The sequence below is a fragment of the Rhinopithecus roxellana genome, chromosome 13 (assembly GCF_007565055.1).
Source record: "Rhinopithecus roxellana isolate Shanxi Qingling chromosome 13, ASM756505v1, whole genome shotgun sequence".
Taxonomy (NCBI): Eukaryota; Metazoa; Chordata; class Mammalia; order Primates; family Cercopithecidae; genus Rhinopithecus; species Rhinopithecus roxellana.
In genome coordinates, this window is record NC_044561.1 from 132,650,336 (window position 1) to 132,667,064 (window position 16,729).

Below are 16,729 nucleotides of genomic sequence, written 5' to 3' on the forward strand. Positions count from 1 at the left end.
GGACAGCTTGGGCATCCTGGCCTCCTGCACACACTCACAGACGCTCAGGGACGCCCTCTGTTCCTGCGCCAGGCTTGTAGCTGGGATGCAGAGCAGAGAACAGAGACGCGGCCTCCAGAGCTCCCTGTGCTGGGCTGGGTGGGCGGAGGGCTGGTGGGAACAGGAAGGCCCCAGTGGCAGAGGAAGCCCGGGACAGCGTGAGGACACATGCAGACCAGAGGGCGAGAGAAACACACGGACACACAGGTCCAGATGTAGCCAGATGTAGTTTCAAACAGGATGGAGCCAATCTGAGAACAGACTCCTAGAAATGCAACTGCAGGCAAGGGACGCTGGCGAGGTGATGGTCACCACGTTGCCTGCAAGAGGCCCTGAGGCTTTACTTCTTAACAGCTATATGATCACAATGCCGGGGCACACATTATTCTTTTTTTGCCAGGTTGATTAACAAAAATATTTTCCCATGGGTTTCTTCAGCAAGGAGTGCAGCGTTCCAAAGTGTGGACACGCCACACTTGATGTCTGCAACGCCAGGTGGATGGCCCTGAACGTCTCTCCAGTTGTTAATTATTACAAACGACGCCTCTTGTGAGATATGGCAAGGTTTCTCTTCAAACAGCCTGATCAATCTTTAATTGTTTAATTCCCAGTACCCCTCCCTGTTTCCTCCTTCTTCTTTCTTTCTGCCTTTCCTGCATGCCCAGGCATGCCACAGCACCAGTGGCCGTATCAGCACCAGCTCACATTCCTTTCCTTATTTGAGAAAAGACTGACTCTCTAGCTCACCGCAGATGACCCCTTCCCCTAAACGTTTAGCCAATCGGGTTCAGCTTAGATTGTACGATCTGACCCCAGCCAGTTAAAAAAGGGCACAGCGGCAGGATGTGCGTCAAAAATAAAAACTTTCACTCTCCTTTGTTCTGTGTGCGGTTGTGGCAACCGGCCATACGAGAGGCACCTCTCTGTGCAAAGATAATTTTGCTTTGCTAAAAAATCCTTTGTCCAAGTGCTAGTTTTCCTTACAACTCTGGTTCTATTTCTAACACCTCTGTGGGTGTTTCTACCAGATACCTTTCCACACTCAGGTACATCTTTGCCTAAATTCCTAGAAGTGGCATTGCTAGCACCGAGTGTTCATGGATTTCGAATTCACAGAGATACTGAGAAATGCCCTCCAAAGATGTCCCTAATTGTGCCCGCGAATACCGATGTCAGAGGAAATGGCGCAGCGGGGAACTGTGAGGGCCTGTCCCTCCAGGGAACATCAGAAAGTGGCAAAACCCAAACAAACAAAGGCGCTGACCCTGGCCAGCGTCCTCTGGCTCTGCAGTTGTATTTCTAGGAGCTACTCTCGGATTTGTTCATCCTGTTTGAAACTGTGTCTGGCTCCATCTGCACATGTGTTCGCGTGTTCTCCCACCCTCTGGTTTGGACGTGGTCCCACACTGTCCTAGGCTTCCTCCACCATCGCTTCCCCAAGACCTTCTCGTCCCCACCTGCCGTCCACCCACCCACCCCAGCAGAGGGGGTTGGAGTTCAATTTTATCTGAACTCCGGAAAATATGTGAAGGTTTGCAGCAGGCAAGGGAATATATAACCAAGAAAAAGCAACAGAACCAAATAGGAGAACCTTGTGGATTTTAACTTCCCCTTGCCCCATCCCCCATCCCCAGCTGGGTGACAGTCAGGAAGACAGCAGCCGGAGTTCCTGGTGCGGGGTGCTGCTGCCAGGGAGCAGAGGGGACCTTGTTTGCAAGGCAGTGAGGTTGTCCGTTTCCACATGTCTGGTGGCTCCCTGAAGGACTAACACACAGGGCTTGCCTTATTTCACCAACTCAGACTCAAGGCAGAGAGCAGCTACACCAAGCTTTGTCACTGCCTTGCAGTGAACAAAACATTCACTGTTTTGTTCGTTAAACAGTCACTGCCACCTGGAGCCAAAGATACCAGCCAGAAAACACTGGGCACACGTGAAAAGCGTGGGAGGAAAAGCTGGGAGATGGCATGCTTTGAGGAATAAGGGAGTTGGGAGATCCCACTTATTCTTGGGAGTCCAGAAGGCCCCCACACATGCCCATGATGGGGCACAGCCTCAGAAAAGACCTGAGAAGCTCTCAGTGCTCACCTCTGGCTAAACTTCAGGCTCTGAGCAAGCAGGAAGTGAAGGTGCAAGCAGGAAGTGTGAAGGTGCAAGCAGGAAGTGAAGGGGAAGGCAGAGTTGCAAACTCCCCAGCTGAGTGCTGAGGGTGTGGACCAACGTACAGAGCCCAGCTACAAGCCCTGGAGAAAAACATTTTTTTGATTCCAGGGGTTTAAGGAACTCTCTGTCAAATTACTGTCTCAGCACTAAGCTAATAGAACAGTGAGCACACATGACGAAGAAACTATTTTTTTAAGGTGACATAAACAAGCAAAAACAACCACAATCCACAACAATCAGCAACAGCAAATTGCACAGAGGGGGAGAACCTGATACCCAGAAATATCCCATTGTAATAGTCACTGTCCAGTTTTCACCAGACAGAGCAGGAAGAAATATGAGCTACTCGTGGGGGGAAAACAATTAATAGAAAATCTTCCTGAGGAAGACCAGAATTGGACTCACTAAATAAAGTCTTTCAATCAACTCTCTTAAACTGTTCAAAAAACTAAATAAAATCACAGACAAAGAATTAAGATAAACCAGGAGAATGATGCCTCACCAAATAGACAATATCAATAAAGGCATAGGAACTTTAAAAAGAAACCAAACAGAAATTCTGGAATTGAAAAGTACAACAACTGAAATAAATAACTCATGATAGGTTTCAAAAGCAGATTTTAACAGTGAACATAAAGACAGATGAATTAACATACTCTAGTCTGAGGAGTAGATGAGACAAAGGGGAGTAGATGTGAGAATGGAGAAAAATGAACAAATCTTAGAAGACCTGTGGGACACTATCAAGCATACCAACACACTTAACTGGATTTCCAGATGGAGGGGAGACAGGGGGAGCAGACAAAATAATTGAAGAAATAATGGCCAAAACTTCCCAAATTGAGAAAACACATCAATCTACACAGGCCACTCAGTGAACCCCAAGTAGAATAAACTCAAAGAGAATCACACAAAAACACAGTGTAATCAAATTCTCAAAAGTCAAAACAGAATCTAGAAAGCAGCTGCACAGAAGACTAATAGCGGATTTCTCATCAGAAACCATGGAGGCCAGAGGCACTGGGATGACATATTTCACGTGCTGGCTTGGGGTACAGGGGCGGGGGAAACCAACAACCAAAAAGACATCAGCATCTGACAAAATTATCCTTCAAAAATGAAAGAGGGGCCAGGTGTGGTGACTCATGCCTGAAATCCCAGCACTTTGGGAGGCCGAGGCAGGTGGATCACGAGGTCAGGAGATCAAGGCCATCCTGGCTAAAACTAATATAGTGAAACCCTGTCTCTACTAAAAATACAAAAAATTACCCAGGCGTGGTGGTGGGAGCCTGTAGTCCCAGCTACTCCGGAGGCTGAGGCAGGAGAATGGTGGGAACCCAGGAGGCAGAGCTTACAGTGAGCAGAGATCTCGCCACTGCACTCCAGCCTGGGTGACAGAGCAAGACTCCATCTCAAAAAAGAAAGAAAGAAAGAAAGTGGTTCATTTCAAGGTAAATAAAACCTGAAAGAGCTCATTGCCAGTAGACTTGCCTTACAAGAAATGCTAATTCAGGCTGAGATACAAGGGGCACTAGACAGTGACCTGGAGCCATATGAAGGAAAGGTAGCCATGTTGGTGGTTTGTGTGTTTATAAGAATTTTTCCGTTACATATTGGTTATCTAATTTGTTGGTGTACAAATTTTCATAGTATTCCTTATAATCCTTTTTATTAATGTAAGGTCAGTAGTGATATTTCCATTTTCATTTATGATTTTAATTATTTGAATCTGTCATCTTTTAATCTAGATAAAGATTTGTCTAGATAAAGATCTAGACAGATAAAGATTTGTCAAATCCGTTACTCTTCTCAAATAACCAACTTTGGGGTTTATTGATTCTATTGATTTTTTACTTTCTATTCCATTTTTCTGTGTTCTAGTCTTTATTTTCTACCTTCTGCTAAATTTGGATTCAGTTGGCTCTTCTTTTTCTGGTTCCTTAAGGTATCAAGTTAGATTAATGATTTGGGATCTTTCTATTTTTTAAAAATGTAAGCATTCAGTTATCAATTTCCCTCTATCTACTGCTTTCACTGCATGGCATACGTTTTGGTTTGCTGTGCTTTCTTTTTTATTCATCTCAAAGTATCTTCTACCTTCTCTTTGAGTGTTTGACAGTGTGTAATTTAATATACACATATTTGTGAATTCCAGTTTTTCTTCTGTTATTTTCTAGTTTCTTTCCATTATAATCAGAGAAGATAGTTTGTATGAGTTTGATCATTTTAAATTATTAAGACTAGTTTTGTGGCCTAAGGTACAGTCTAACTTGGCAACTGCTCCACGTGAACTTGAGAAAAGTGTGTTGTCTGCTGTTGTTGGGTTGGGTGCTTCTGCATCTATGTTAGACCTGTTTAGGGGGTTCTTCAAGTCCTCTATTTCTTTACTGAATGTCAATTTAATTCCACTTTTTTTAATTACAGAGAATGACTCATTGATGTCTCTAACTCTTATTGTAGAACCAGAACTGTCTCTTTCTTTCTTCATGTCTGTCCATTTTTGTTTCACATACTTTGGTGATCTGATATTAGATATGTATATATTTACAATTGGTATATCTTCCTGATGGATTCACGTTCATCAATGCATAATGTCCTGTGGGCCCAGCCCCTGCTGATCAGTCTGCTCCAGCTTCTGCATGACAGTGGCTTCCTCATTAGCCTCCTTTCCTGGCCATTCTCCTGGCCTGTGGCTGGCCTCTCCCCAGCCAGGCCATCATGTCCCCAGGTAACATCCATGTGGCCCCCTGGGCAGCACACAGCATTCCTCAGTTGCTCTCACTAGAAGCCAGTACTTCAGGTCCCACTTCCTAAGGTCTGGAAAATTATGATGGCCTAATAAAACAAGCTGAGAAATTTAAGCCTAGCATTATTTCTCTCCCAATTATTTGACAGCATTCTGTGGTGAAAGTCTTTGGGTCCATAGTTTGCTTTATAGAATGGCTTTTAATCTTAGATTCATTTAATCAGTACGATATATTTGGGATTTTTCCTTTTGTTGGATTCTGTGTCTTGACAAATAGACAGTTGTATCTCCACCAACACCATCAATACATAGATGCCGCTCATCATCACATAAATTTCCCTCTTGCCCCTTTGTAGTCATTCCACATCCCCACCCTAACTCCGAACAGGCACTGATTTTTTGGGTCTTATTATTATTACTATTGCCATAATATCACATCTATGGATTCCCATGGTGTTTAGTATTTTGCCATATAATATATGACTTAAATAGACCCTTCACTAAAGAACAGATATGGATGGCAAATAAACACATAAAAACATGCTCCATATCATGCGTCATCAGGACAATGCGAACTTAAACCCCAGTGACTCTCTCTATACAGCTGTGTTGACTAAAGTAACAACACATCTGCTGTGCAGGACTGGCAAGAATGTGGGGCTTTGCTGATACGTTTGAGCTTAAACCTCCCATCTCACTTTGGTTTTTGCTTATGCAAGGAATCTACTCCCTTTTATCTCCTTGCTTTACTGCTTTTGGATTGAGTGTTTTAAGTTTTGTTTTATTCCTTCATTGTATTGGTTCCTAGTGCTCCCATAGCTAATTACACCAAAGGAGTGACTGAAAACAATGGAAAATTATTCTCTCACAGTTCTGAGGACCAGGCACCCGAAACGAAGCACACAGCATTCCTCAGTTGGGCAGGGCCATCTTTCTCTGAGCTCCAAGGGAGACTCTGTCCTTGCCCCTTCTAGCTTCTGGTGGCACCCAGCAAACCTTGGTGTCCCTTGGCCTCTATCTTCACTCCGATCTTCGCCTCTGTTGTCATATCATCTTCTTCCCTTTGTGCGTATGCCTGGACTTCCTTCTCCTTTCTCTGGTAAAGACACTAGACATTGGATTTAAGGTTCACTATGATCCCATACGACTTAACTAATTACATCTGCAAATACCTTATTTCCATATAAGGTCATATTGTACAGTTCTGGGTGGAGATGACTTTTAGGGAGGCGTCATTCAACCGAGTACATGCATCTACTTCCTAGTGAGCTGTATATTCCTCTATTATTATAGTGGAGATTATAACATAAATCCATGACTTTTTAAAGTGTAATCTAAATTAGACCTTATATTATTTTTCAGATGGTGCAGTGTGCTTAAGCCACTTTAACTCCATGTAGCCCCCCTGAATTTTATGTTCTTGCCATGTATTTTATTTCTATAAATATTTTACAACTTATAAGACAGTTTATACAGTGAACATTCAGATTTTCCCCATGTGTTCTTCTTTTGCTACATTTCATTTCCTTATCAGCTTCTTGCTTTTATCTGTGATTGTTTTTGTTCTGCCTAATGCTCTCATTAGTATTTTCTGTAGTGCAGATCCTGCTGGTGACATGGCCTTTCAGTGTCCAGAGGACGTCTTTATTCTGTTCTCATTTGGGGGAATCTTCTTCCCAGGCATAGAATTCTAGCTTTGTGCTTCTTTTCTTTCAGACAGTAAATATATTATTCCATTGTCCTCTACCTTCCATCATTTCTACTGAGAAGTCATCTGTGAATGTTATTGTTGCTTCTTTGAAGGTAACACGTCTTGTTTTCCTCTGGCTGTTTTTAAATTTTTCTCAGTCTTTGGATTTCAGCCCCAGTGTGCCCAGGTGTAGTTTGCTTTGTATTAACTTGCTAAAGATTCTTGGTTTGGGAGGTTCCTTTTTTCTTTTTGTTTTTTCTTTTCTTTTCTTTCTTTTTTTTTTTTTTTTTTTTTTCAACAGATCTCCTTCTGTTGCCCAGGTTAGAGTGCAGTGGTGCAATCTTGGCTCACTGCAGCCTCTACCTCCCAGGCTCAAGTGATCCTCCTCCTTAGCCTCTTGAGTAGCTAGGACTACAGATGTACCTCCAAGCTGGGCCAATTTTTTATATTTTTTGTAGAGTTTTTTTTTTTTTTTTTGAGACAGAGTCTTGCTCTGTCGCCCAGGCTGGAGTGCAGTGGTGCAATCTCGGCTCACTGCATGCTCTACCTCCCACATTCACACCATTCTCCTCCTCAGCCTTCCAAGTTGCTGGGACTACAGGCACCTGCCACCACGCCCAGCTATTTTTTTTTTTTTTTTTTTTTTTTTGTATTTTTAGTAGAGACGGTGTTTCACCATGTTAGCCAGGATGGTCTCGATCTCCTGTCCTTGTGATCCACCCGCCTCTGCCTCCCAAAGTGCTGGGATTACAGGTGTGAGTCACCACACCCAGCCAAGATTGGGTTTTGCTATGTTGTCCTGGCTGGTCTTCAACTCCTGAGCTCAAGCAATTTGCCCACCTTGGCCTCCCAAAGTGCTGGTATTACAGGTGTGAGCCATCACACCTGGCCTAAAGATTCTTCAATGTTTTTTGCATCTACGTATTTCATCAGTTTAAGTTCTTGTCCATTATATCTTCAAATATTTTACTACCCCTATTTTACTCCTCTCCTTGTAGGATTCAATCATTTTTCCCATAGATTTTCAAAAAATATAGGCACATTTATTGCTCCACTTTCTTTATTTCCCTCTTTTCTTTCCCATCTCTGTATTCAGGCTTGACATTTCCTCATCGCCCTTCCTTTACTAATCTTCTCTTTGGTTTTGTCTACAGGTTGTAAAGCTAAGCTATTTAGTTCTTAATTTCAGCTACTGTGTTCTTTGTTTCCAGAATTTCTGTTTGATTCCATTTAATAAATCCAGTTTGACAATGAAATTTTCCATTTGTTCTCTTTTTTCTTGAGCAAAGTTAACCAGCATTACTTTAAATTCCAGTTTCATAATTCTAATATGTAGATCTCCTGCACATCTGTTTCTCTTATTTGTTTTCTCCTCTTGGTCTTTTGGTCAGTTGGTCTTGTCTTCTAGTATCCCTAGTAATTTTTTGACTGAATGAAGGACTTTATGAAAATTTATAAGATTATTTGAGCTTCTGTTGATGCTGCTGTCTCCAGAAGAGATCACTTTTGTTTCTGGGAGGCAGTCAGGCTACAGGCAGATCATATGAGTTCAATACGAGCTGATTTAAAGATAGGCTTCATTCTTCTTTCTGGTTTTTCCTTCCTCCTAGGGGTAGCCCTGCACTTATATTCAGGATTTCCAACTGAAAGCCTAGGGTTTTTTGTTTTTTTTTTTTTTGTTTTTTTTTTTAACTAGACTCCCTCTACCTTGTCAGGTCCTGAACTCTGTGTTTTCTTCTAATTCCATGAGACTACTAAAAGCTCTGCTCAGCTGATCAGCCTCTTGGCCTTTTGGCTGTGGTCTGTGAATTGGTAAATGCCTCAATAAGAAAATCCACAAGGAATATTGGAGTCACTTCTGTGCACTTTCTCTCTAATGGGGATTCACTCACTCAAGTCTCAGCTGTCTTGATACCTCCCGGCCCCTACGAACAGAGATTTTGTTTGTAAACCAGATTTCCTCATTTTTCTCAGCTAGATGCCAGTCTGATGTAAGCCACTTCCCCACACACGAAAGGAGAACTTGACAGAGCATTTTATACAGCATAAGAAAAAGGTGGCACAATGGAATCATTTTCAGAGCTCAGAATTATTCTTCAATAATTTCTCTTAAAAAGTATTACCTAAGCCCATTTTTATAAAGGCTCTTCCTTGGGTTAGACACTATTTTAGGTCTTTGAGGACTGAGTGGTGAATAAGACAAACACACTTCCTGCCCACGTGCAGCTTACGTCTGAAGAACAGAAGCTGAGGACAGCAAGGACAATGAGCGGGAATGGGGAAGACACGTGGTACAGAAACACTGATGATGGCCAGGCACAGGGCTCACGCCTGCAACCCCAGCACTTTGGCCAAGGCAGGAGGATCACTTGAGACCCCCCCATCTGTACAAAAAATAAGTACATAAATAAGAAATATTGATCATGGGACTTGAGTTATCTGTGATTGAAGCACATCATAAAGCTATGGCCTTTAAGAGCAGAACCAAATCCATGGGCCAGTCCAAAACTTTTCTTTCCCGTCCAAAACTCATTCTTATCCCCAGCGTTCCCACACGCACGTCTGAGGGGGCCTCGGGGAAGGCCATGGGGAGGGGCATGGCCTCCTCTTCCTTGCTCCCCTTCTCCCTGTTTTGGGCTCTAACTCCTCCAGTGATGGGGATGGGGGAAGGAATGTGCAGGGCCACCACACTGCGGGGCTCACTGGCCCCTGCTGCACCTTCTCGCCGGCTGCTCCAGTGATCCTGTGCTTCTACTGGCTGCTTCTGCCTCTTCAGTGAGGACCTGCGATAGGGAGGAGACGCCCCCATAATCATGAATGGGACAGCTCTTGCTTGGCATGCCACACTTTGTGTAAGGGTGAAGGGCTACCCCTGCCTCTACAGCCCCCTTCTTACAACCTGGGCAGCACTAGAGGGGTGCAGACCAGGCCACCTCCACTCCTGCCCCCAAAGATCCACATGGGACAGGCTACAGCCCAGACATGACAGGAGATTTATGAGCTGGGCCACATCACAGGCAAACAAACATCCCTCGTCACGACACACGCCGCCTCTCAGCAACCAGGAAGGGGGGGCTGTGGGCCCTGGAACAACAAGGCCAGGAGGGGTATAAAAGCCGGAGAGCCCCACGAAGCTCACACACTCCCACACTCACTCCCACACTCAGTCCCTCACACCTCCCCCAGCTCACCTCCCCCCACCCCAGCATGGCCGCGTCCACCATGTCTGTCTGCTCCAGCGCTTACTCTGACTCCTGGCAGGTGGACGACTGCCCAGAGAGCTGCTGCGAGCCCCCCTGCTGCGCCCCCAGCTGCTGTGCCCCAGCCCCCTGCCTGACCCTGGTCTGCACCCCAGTGAGCTGTGTGTCCAGCCCCTGCTGCCAGGCGGCCTGTGAGCCCAGCCCCTGCCAATCAGGCTGCACCAGCTCCTGCACGTCCTCATGCTGCCAGCAGTCTAGCTGCCAGCCGGCTTGCTGCACCTCCTCCCTGTGCCAGCCGGCGTGCTGTGTGCCCGTCTGCTGCAAGACTGTGTGCTGCAAGCCTGTGTGCTGTGTGCCCGTCTACAGTGGGGCTTCTTCAGGCTGCCAGCAGTCTAGCTGCCAGCCAGCTTGCTGCACCTCCTCCCCCTGCCAGCAGGCCTGCTGCGTGCCCGTCTGCTGCAAGCCTGTGTGCTGTGTGCCTACCTGCTCTGAGTCTTCCTCTTCATGCTGCCAACAGTCTAGCTGCCAGCCAGCTTGCTGCACCTCCTTGCCCTGCCAGCAGGCCTGCTGTGTGCCTGTCTGCTGCAAGCCTGTCTGCTGCAAGTCCCTCTGCTGTGTGCCTGTCTGCTCTGGGGCTTCCTCTCTGTGCTGCCAGCAGTCTAGCTGCCAGCCGGCTTGCTGTACCACCTCCTGCTGCAGACCCTCCTCCTCCGTGTCCCTCCTTTGCCGCCCCGTGTGCAGGTCCACCTGCTGCGTGCCCGTCCCCTCCTGCTGTGCCCCCACCTCCTCCTCCTGCCAGACCAGCTGCTGCCGCCCGGCTTCCTGCGTGTCCCTCCTCTGCCGCCCCACGTGCTCCCGCCCGGCCTGCTGAGCCCTCTGCTCAGGCCAGGAGTCTAGCTGCTGATGTGCACACCCCCCTGGGCCAGCTGGGCTCAATTCCTGACCTGGTTAGGTGGCTGCCCCCACCTAGGATGGGTCTCTGTGTCTCCCCTGTGCCGAGGTGACCTCCCCCTCCTTGCTCCCAGAAGACCCCATCCTCGCAGCTCCCCACCTCTTGCCTCCCAGCAGGTGCCCAGCTGCCTGCTGGGTCCCCTGTCCTCCCTCCCAGCTTTTCTGCCTTGGGTCACTTGGCCTTGACTTGAACATGTCAGCACCTCTTCCTGCTCCCAAATAAACTCCCCTTGGTCACCTGATTCTCTTTTCCTGTTGTGCTCCTGGGCACACACGGTTTTGAGCTGACATTGGTCTCCTCCAGCCATGACTGTTTCTAGGAGTGAGTGACTTAACCTAGAAGTCACAGGGGACAGCGGCCTGACTCCTCCAGGGAGGTCATCAGGTGGGACTCACGGCCACTCCCAGGAAGGCTCAGTCCCGGCTCAGTTCCATGCCTGGGTCTTCCTGAGCCTGGTCATTCGCTGCCATGTCCTGGGCTGTGGGGCTCTCCAGGTCCCAGGACCGTCCTACCCACTGTCCTACCTGGGAGAGCTCACCCTGCAGGGTCACCTGCCAGGAAGCTGGTCTGGCATCCAGGCACTGCAGCCTCCAGGTCTGGTCACTCTCTCTGTGCCACCCCCTGAGGGTTCTGCCCATTTAGCAGCAATGCGAGGGGAGAGTGAGGGGCTGCTGCACCTGCACAGGAAACAAGGGACTTGATGGGGACAAAAGCATCATGGGGTGGGTGGACAGATGCACAGGATTCCCTGAAACCCGGGCACTGCCCAGGTTCTCTGGGGGCAGCAGTTTCCATGGAGGTGTAGGGATGAGGAGCCTGGGTCCCACAGATGACGCCGGTGTGGGCACACAGTCAGCAACACTCTCATCTCTCTAAGGCTTGGTCCACGCAGGGGGCATGAGCTGCCTGTGGTGTCCTGTGGGAAAGGCCGTCAGTGCGGACAGTGGTAAGATCAGGCAGCACATGGGGCTCTGAGCAGAGCAGTCTGTCCTCAGACTGAGACAAGCTCCTCCAGGCCAGCTGCAGAGACCAAAACCCTGATGAGAATGCCCGCCCGGGATGCTGCAGTCGCCCCACAGCCAGGCCGACCACAGCCTGATGGATGTGGTGCTGCCGTGGCTGTAGTCACAGCCGGGGTAGAAACGCCACGGAAAGTGAGGTGGAACCTGGGTGGGGGGGGTGCGGGGGCATGTGATTGCTGCCCAGTGCCCTCAGTGACTGGGGGACCCTGTGTGAGCCTGGCTCGGCCTGTGGTGCTCTCAGCTCCCTGCCCTCTGCACTGACGGCTACTGGGAACCCACTATGGCCTAAGTGCATGGCCGCCCACAGTTTCCTGTTCCCATTCCTAGCCCATTTTCCATCATGCTGTGTGTTTTCCTTATGGATTTAGGGCTGGGGATCCTCTGTCCATCACATGCACTCCAAATATTTCCAAACCCGTCATTGCTTATGTATAGCACACTCCCTGAGACTGGAAACGGCCTACATTTGCTGATACTGGTTTCATTGTTATTGCCTAGATTCAACTTCTTGCCCCAATTGCTGATACGACTTGTGTGAGGTATGACATGTTCATCTTTCTCTTCCACCAATAGCCAACTGTCCTTTTGTAAAGTTAGTTTGTTCTCTCCAACTCCCATTTGAAACATCTCTTTCCCCTGATAAAAATGTTTGTAGAGTCTGCTTCTGAAATCTGTATTTTGTATTTTGTTCTATGAATCTCTTGATCTATCCTTGCATCCATTCCAGATGTCTTACCCATGTTATTCAGCCTCATAATATATCCTAACAGCTCATAAGGAAAGTGCCACTATCTTATTTTCTAAAAATGCTGATTCTAGCTTGTTCGCGATTAATTTTAGAAAGCTTTTCAAGTATTTTTTAAACTGCTATAATTTTTATTGGGATTGCACTGAGCTTTTAAACATGTAGGAGGAAACTGTAATTGTTCATATTGTCTTGCCTTGCAGTTACAGAGTACAATAGGTCCATTTAGAATTCTATCATTTTCTTCTATAGGTCTAAAATATTCCTCTTTGGGTTAATTCCTAGGTATTTCATAGGGATGTTTCACTAGTGTGAATGGGGGACAGTTTTCTATTATGTTGTCTTAGTATATAAATCTTACATATATATCTATATAAATTATTCATATATATATATTGTCTTCATATCAAACCATAGGTTTAGCTCCTTTCCTTTGCAAGTTCTCTCATTAGTTCTTACAGTTTGTCATTGATTTTCTTGGCTTTTTCTGTGTAGATGAGCTTATCATTTGAAAATCAGGAGAATTTAACTTCTCATTTCCAATCTTTAAAACTCCCATTTCTACTGTTTTTCCTGTAGCAACATTACTTTGAACACCCAGGATGATGCTGAATAAAATTCAAAGAATCCTTGATTGTTCCTGACTTTCATGAGAAAGTGTCAAAGGTTCACCACTGCACACGGTGTTTGCTGTGGGGTTTAAGCAGAAACCTTTTATTTTTAAACCAAGTCTTTCTATTTCCTTTTTGCTATGAATTTTCATTTACTAGAATCAAGAAGGAATGTTCGGAGGGGGAGAGGTGGATCCCAGAAACATGGTGCTCCCTGAGGCATAGTTTCTAAATCTCCCTAAATCCCAAATAGAAACAGAATTACCAGATAGAAAAAGAAAAACCCATGGGTTCCATTTAGGACAGAACTTAATGGCAAGATATCGCCCAAGGGCCCAAAATGCGAGTGGGTAGGAACCAGGCCCAGAAGCCAGTGTTGCTGAGGTCTGTGCAGGAGGACGCCCAGGGGAGCACTGCCAGGAGCAGCAGCCTGAGGATGGGAGAAGCCCAGCACCGCCTGGAAAGGGGGCCAGAGTGCAAGCAGCCCCTGCAGCTGGGCAGGTCCCTCCTCTCCATCAGCCATGGACACCAGTGGCCACAGGGAGAAGCCTGACAGGGCTGGACTCGGTCACTGTGAACTCTTGAGCCTGAGTCACCAGGGCTGCCTTCCATGGAAGGGTCCCTCTGTCTCCCAACCTGAGGGTAAGGAGCCTGGAGTGGAAACAAAGTTGAGCAGAACAGAAAGTCCACTTCCAGTGGAGAAAGGCCTAATAGCCCCATAGGTAGTTTTTTTTGTTTGTTTTTGCTTTTGTTTTGTTTTGTTTTGATAAACATAGAAATTGATCCTTCTGGTCTTAAAGCTCAAGACTTTGCTTTATCTGTAATCCCAGCACTTAGGGAGGCCAAACCAGGCAAATCACCTGAGGTCAGGAGTTCGAGACCAGCCTGGCTAACATGGTGAAACCCCGTCTCTACTAAAAATACAAAATTAGCTGGGTGTGGTGGCGGGCGCCTGTAGTCCCAGCTACTTGTGAGGCTGAGCCAGGAAAACTGCTTGAACCTGGGAGGCGGAGGTTCCAGTGAGCAGGGATCCTGCCACTGCACTCCAGCCTGGACAACAGAGTGAGACTCTGTCTCAAAAAAACAAAACACAAAAATAAAAACAAAACCTTTGCTTTATCTGGGCAAGGAAGCAATGATGATGAACAAGGGGTCCCATGCCTCATTGTCAGGATGTGGTGATCTGGTGATTGACTGATTGATTGAATGAGCAAAAAGCTCACTGATACTTTTTTGAGAGGCCTTTGTTTTACACACTGTTACATTTCCTCCCTGCTACATAAACCCCTGGTTTTAGTCAGGAAGATGGATCTGAGACTGAACTCGCATCTCCTCCGCTGCAGCACCCGACTAACGCCTTCTTCCTGGGCAACTGATCGTCTCAGTGACTGGCTTTTTGTGTGTGAACAGCAGGACCCAGACTGAACCCCGCATGTTTCAGTAACACACCAGGATGGAGTAAGAAGGACTGGATGGACTTTCCCACCCGGGCCAACTGAAACAATTATCAAAATCATGCAACAGTGGTTTGGGATATTGGACTTGAGGCAGCACAGCACAGGCACCCCTGAGAGCAGGAGGCAAACACAGAAGTCTCATGACCATCCCTCCCAACACCCTGCTTAGAGAGTTTCCAGGAGACAGTGCAGACAGGGGAACCTGGGTTTCAGAGATGGATCTGGGAGGCAAGGAAGACCAAGGCAGTTCATGTTCCTGGGACAGGGTGCCAGCAGGGAAAGGGCTGCACCAAGAGAGCTGCCAGCATCCACAGAGGTCCCCCCAAATCTTCAGCTTAGTAATGACCAGCAAATGTGTGTGAGACTGAGACTGGGCAGAACTGATAAAACTAGGTGCCATAACCCTCAGAGACCAAACAGAGCCAGAAATAGTGCCTACTCCCACCTGCTGGGGTGGAAAAGCCTCGTAGTTTTCAAGGCATTGGGTAGATGACTCAGAAGTGGAAGCATAACTAGCCCTAGAGTAGCCACTGGTCCAGTCCTGCCTAACCCAGCTTATAGGCAAGCTGCAAGATAATGAGCTTTCCAGTAACTTAACTGTGGCACCCTAGAACACAGCTCAAGAGCATTGGTAGGAATCAAAATATCCAGCACCCAATAACATAAAATTCACAATGCTGGGCATCCATTCAAAAACTACCAGGCATGCAAAGAGGCAGGAAAATGTGGCACCTATTAAGGATCAGATCAGTTGAAACCAACTCAGAAATGTCACAGATCATAGACTTAGTAAGCACGGACATTAAAGAGTCAAAACTATATTCCATATATTCAAGAAGTTAGAGAAAAGGTAGGCATATTAAGGAAAGACAAGGAGGATCTTTTTAAAGAAGACACAAATAGAACATCTAGAGAGGGAAAGAATACCTGAGGTGAAAATTACACTGGATGAGATTAACAGCAGAATAAACACTGCAGAAGAAAAATCAAGTGAATATGAAGACATAGCAATAGAAACGGTCTAAACGGAAACACAGAGACAAAAAAACAAAGCACTAGTGAGTTGTAGGAAACATCCAGTAACCTCAATACATGTAACTGGGGTTCTCACGAAGAGAGAGAAGGAGGCATGGAAAAGAGACTGTCAGATTAGATAAAAAGGCAAATCTCAACGATGCTTCTTGCAAGAAGTACACTTGACATAAAATGACATAGAGGTTAAAGTTTTTAAATGAAAAAAGGACTAAGTTAATCCTGAAGCAGGCATAAAGTATGAAACAGTAAAGATAAATGCAGAAATTGATTAAGTGAAAAATAATAAAACAATGTGATCATCAATGAAACCAAAGCTTGCTCTTTGAAAAGATAAATTTAATAAACATCTAGTTCAACTTACTGGGAAAAGATAACAGAGACACAAATTGTCAGTATCAGGAAGGGAAGAAGAGGCCTTACCACATATCCCACAAGCATTAAAAGAGCAAAAAGGGGCCAGAGGGGTGGATCACACCTGTAATCCCAGCATTTTGAGAGGCTGAATTGGGAGGATTGCTTGAGGTCAGGAGTTCAAGACCAGCCTGGGCAATAGAGCGAGACTCCATCCATACAAAAACTTTAAAATTACCTGGGCAGGTGGCATGTGCATATCGTCCCAGCTACTCGGGAGGCTAAGGCAGGAGTATCACTTGAGCCCAGGAGTTCAAGGCTGCCAAAAACTGTACACAAATAATGTTTACAGAAGCTTTGTCCATAATCATCAAAACAGAAGACAAAACATCCTTCAGTCATTGAATGGGTAAACAACCTGTGGTATATCCATACAATGGAATACTACTGAGCAATTAAAAGCAATAAACTATTGACATACAGCACAACTTGGATGAATCCCAAGCACATTTTGCTAAGCGAAACAAGTGAGACCTGCCGGGCGGCATATTGCATGATTCCATTCATTATTCTACACACTGAATGTCCAAGTTACATGACATTCTAAAAGAGACAGTGAGTCAACACCAGGGGATTTTTGAGGCTGCTGGAATTCCTCTGTCTGGCACTTTGGTGGTAGATACAGGACTTGAAATACTTGTCAAAATTCATGGAACTATG

At 46.2% G+C, this 16,729-nt stretch overlaps 2 protein-coding genes across 4 annotated transcripts in view; both read left to right on the top strand.

Annotated features, from left to right (window-relative positions):
• The window catches only part of TSPEAR (thrombospondin type laminin G domain and EAR repeats), an 85,557-nt gene that overhangs the window by 27,056 nt on the left and 41,772 nt on the right, over positions 1–16,729 (top strand). The window lies entirely within an intron of this gene.
• LOC104659955 (keratin-associated protein 10-3) lies at positions 9,827–10,707 on the top strand. Of its 2 annotated transcripts, XM_010360147.2 has the most exons (3): positions 9,827–10,078; positions 10,217–10,302; positions 10,399–10,707. In XM_010360147.2, exons 1-3 carry the CDS (start codon positions 9,844–9,846, stop codon positions 10,705–10,707), a joined length of 630 nt encoding a protein of 209 aa, XP_010358449.1. In that variant the 5' UTR covers positions 9,827–9,843. The 2 variants fall into 2 exon arrangements, with proteins under 2 accessions (XP_010358449.1, XP_010358447.2); XM_010360145.2 differs by having other exon boundaries at positions 9,844–10,164; positions 10,273–10,707.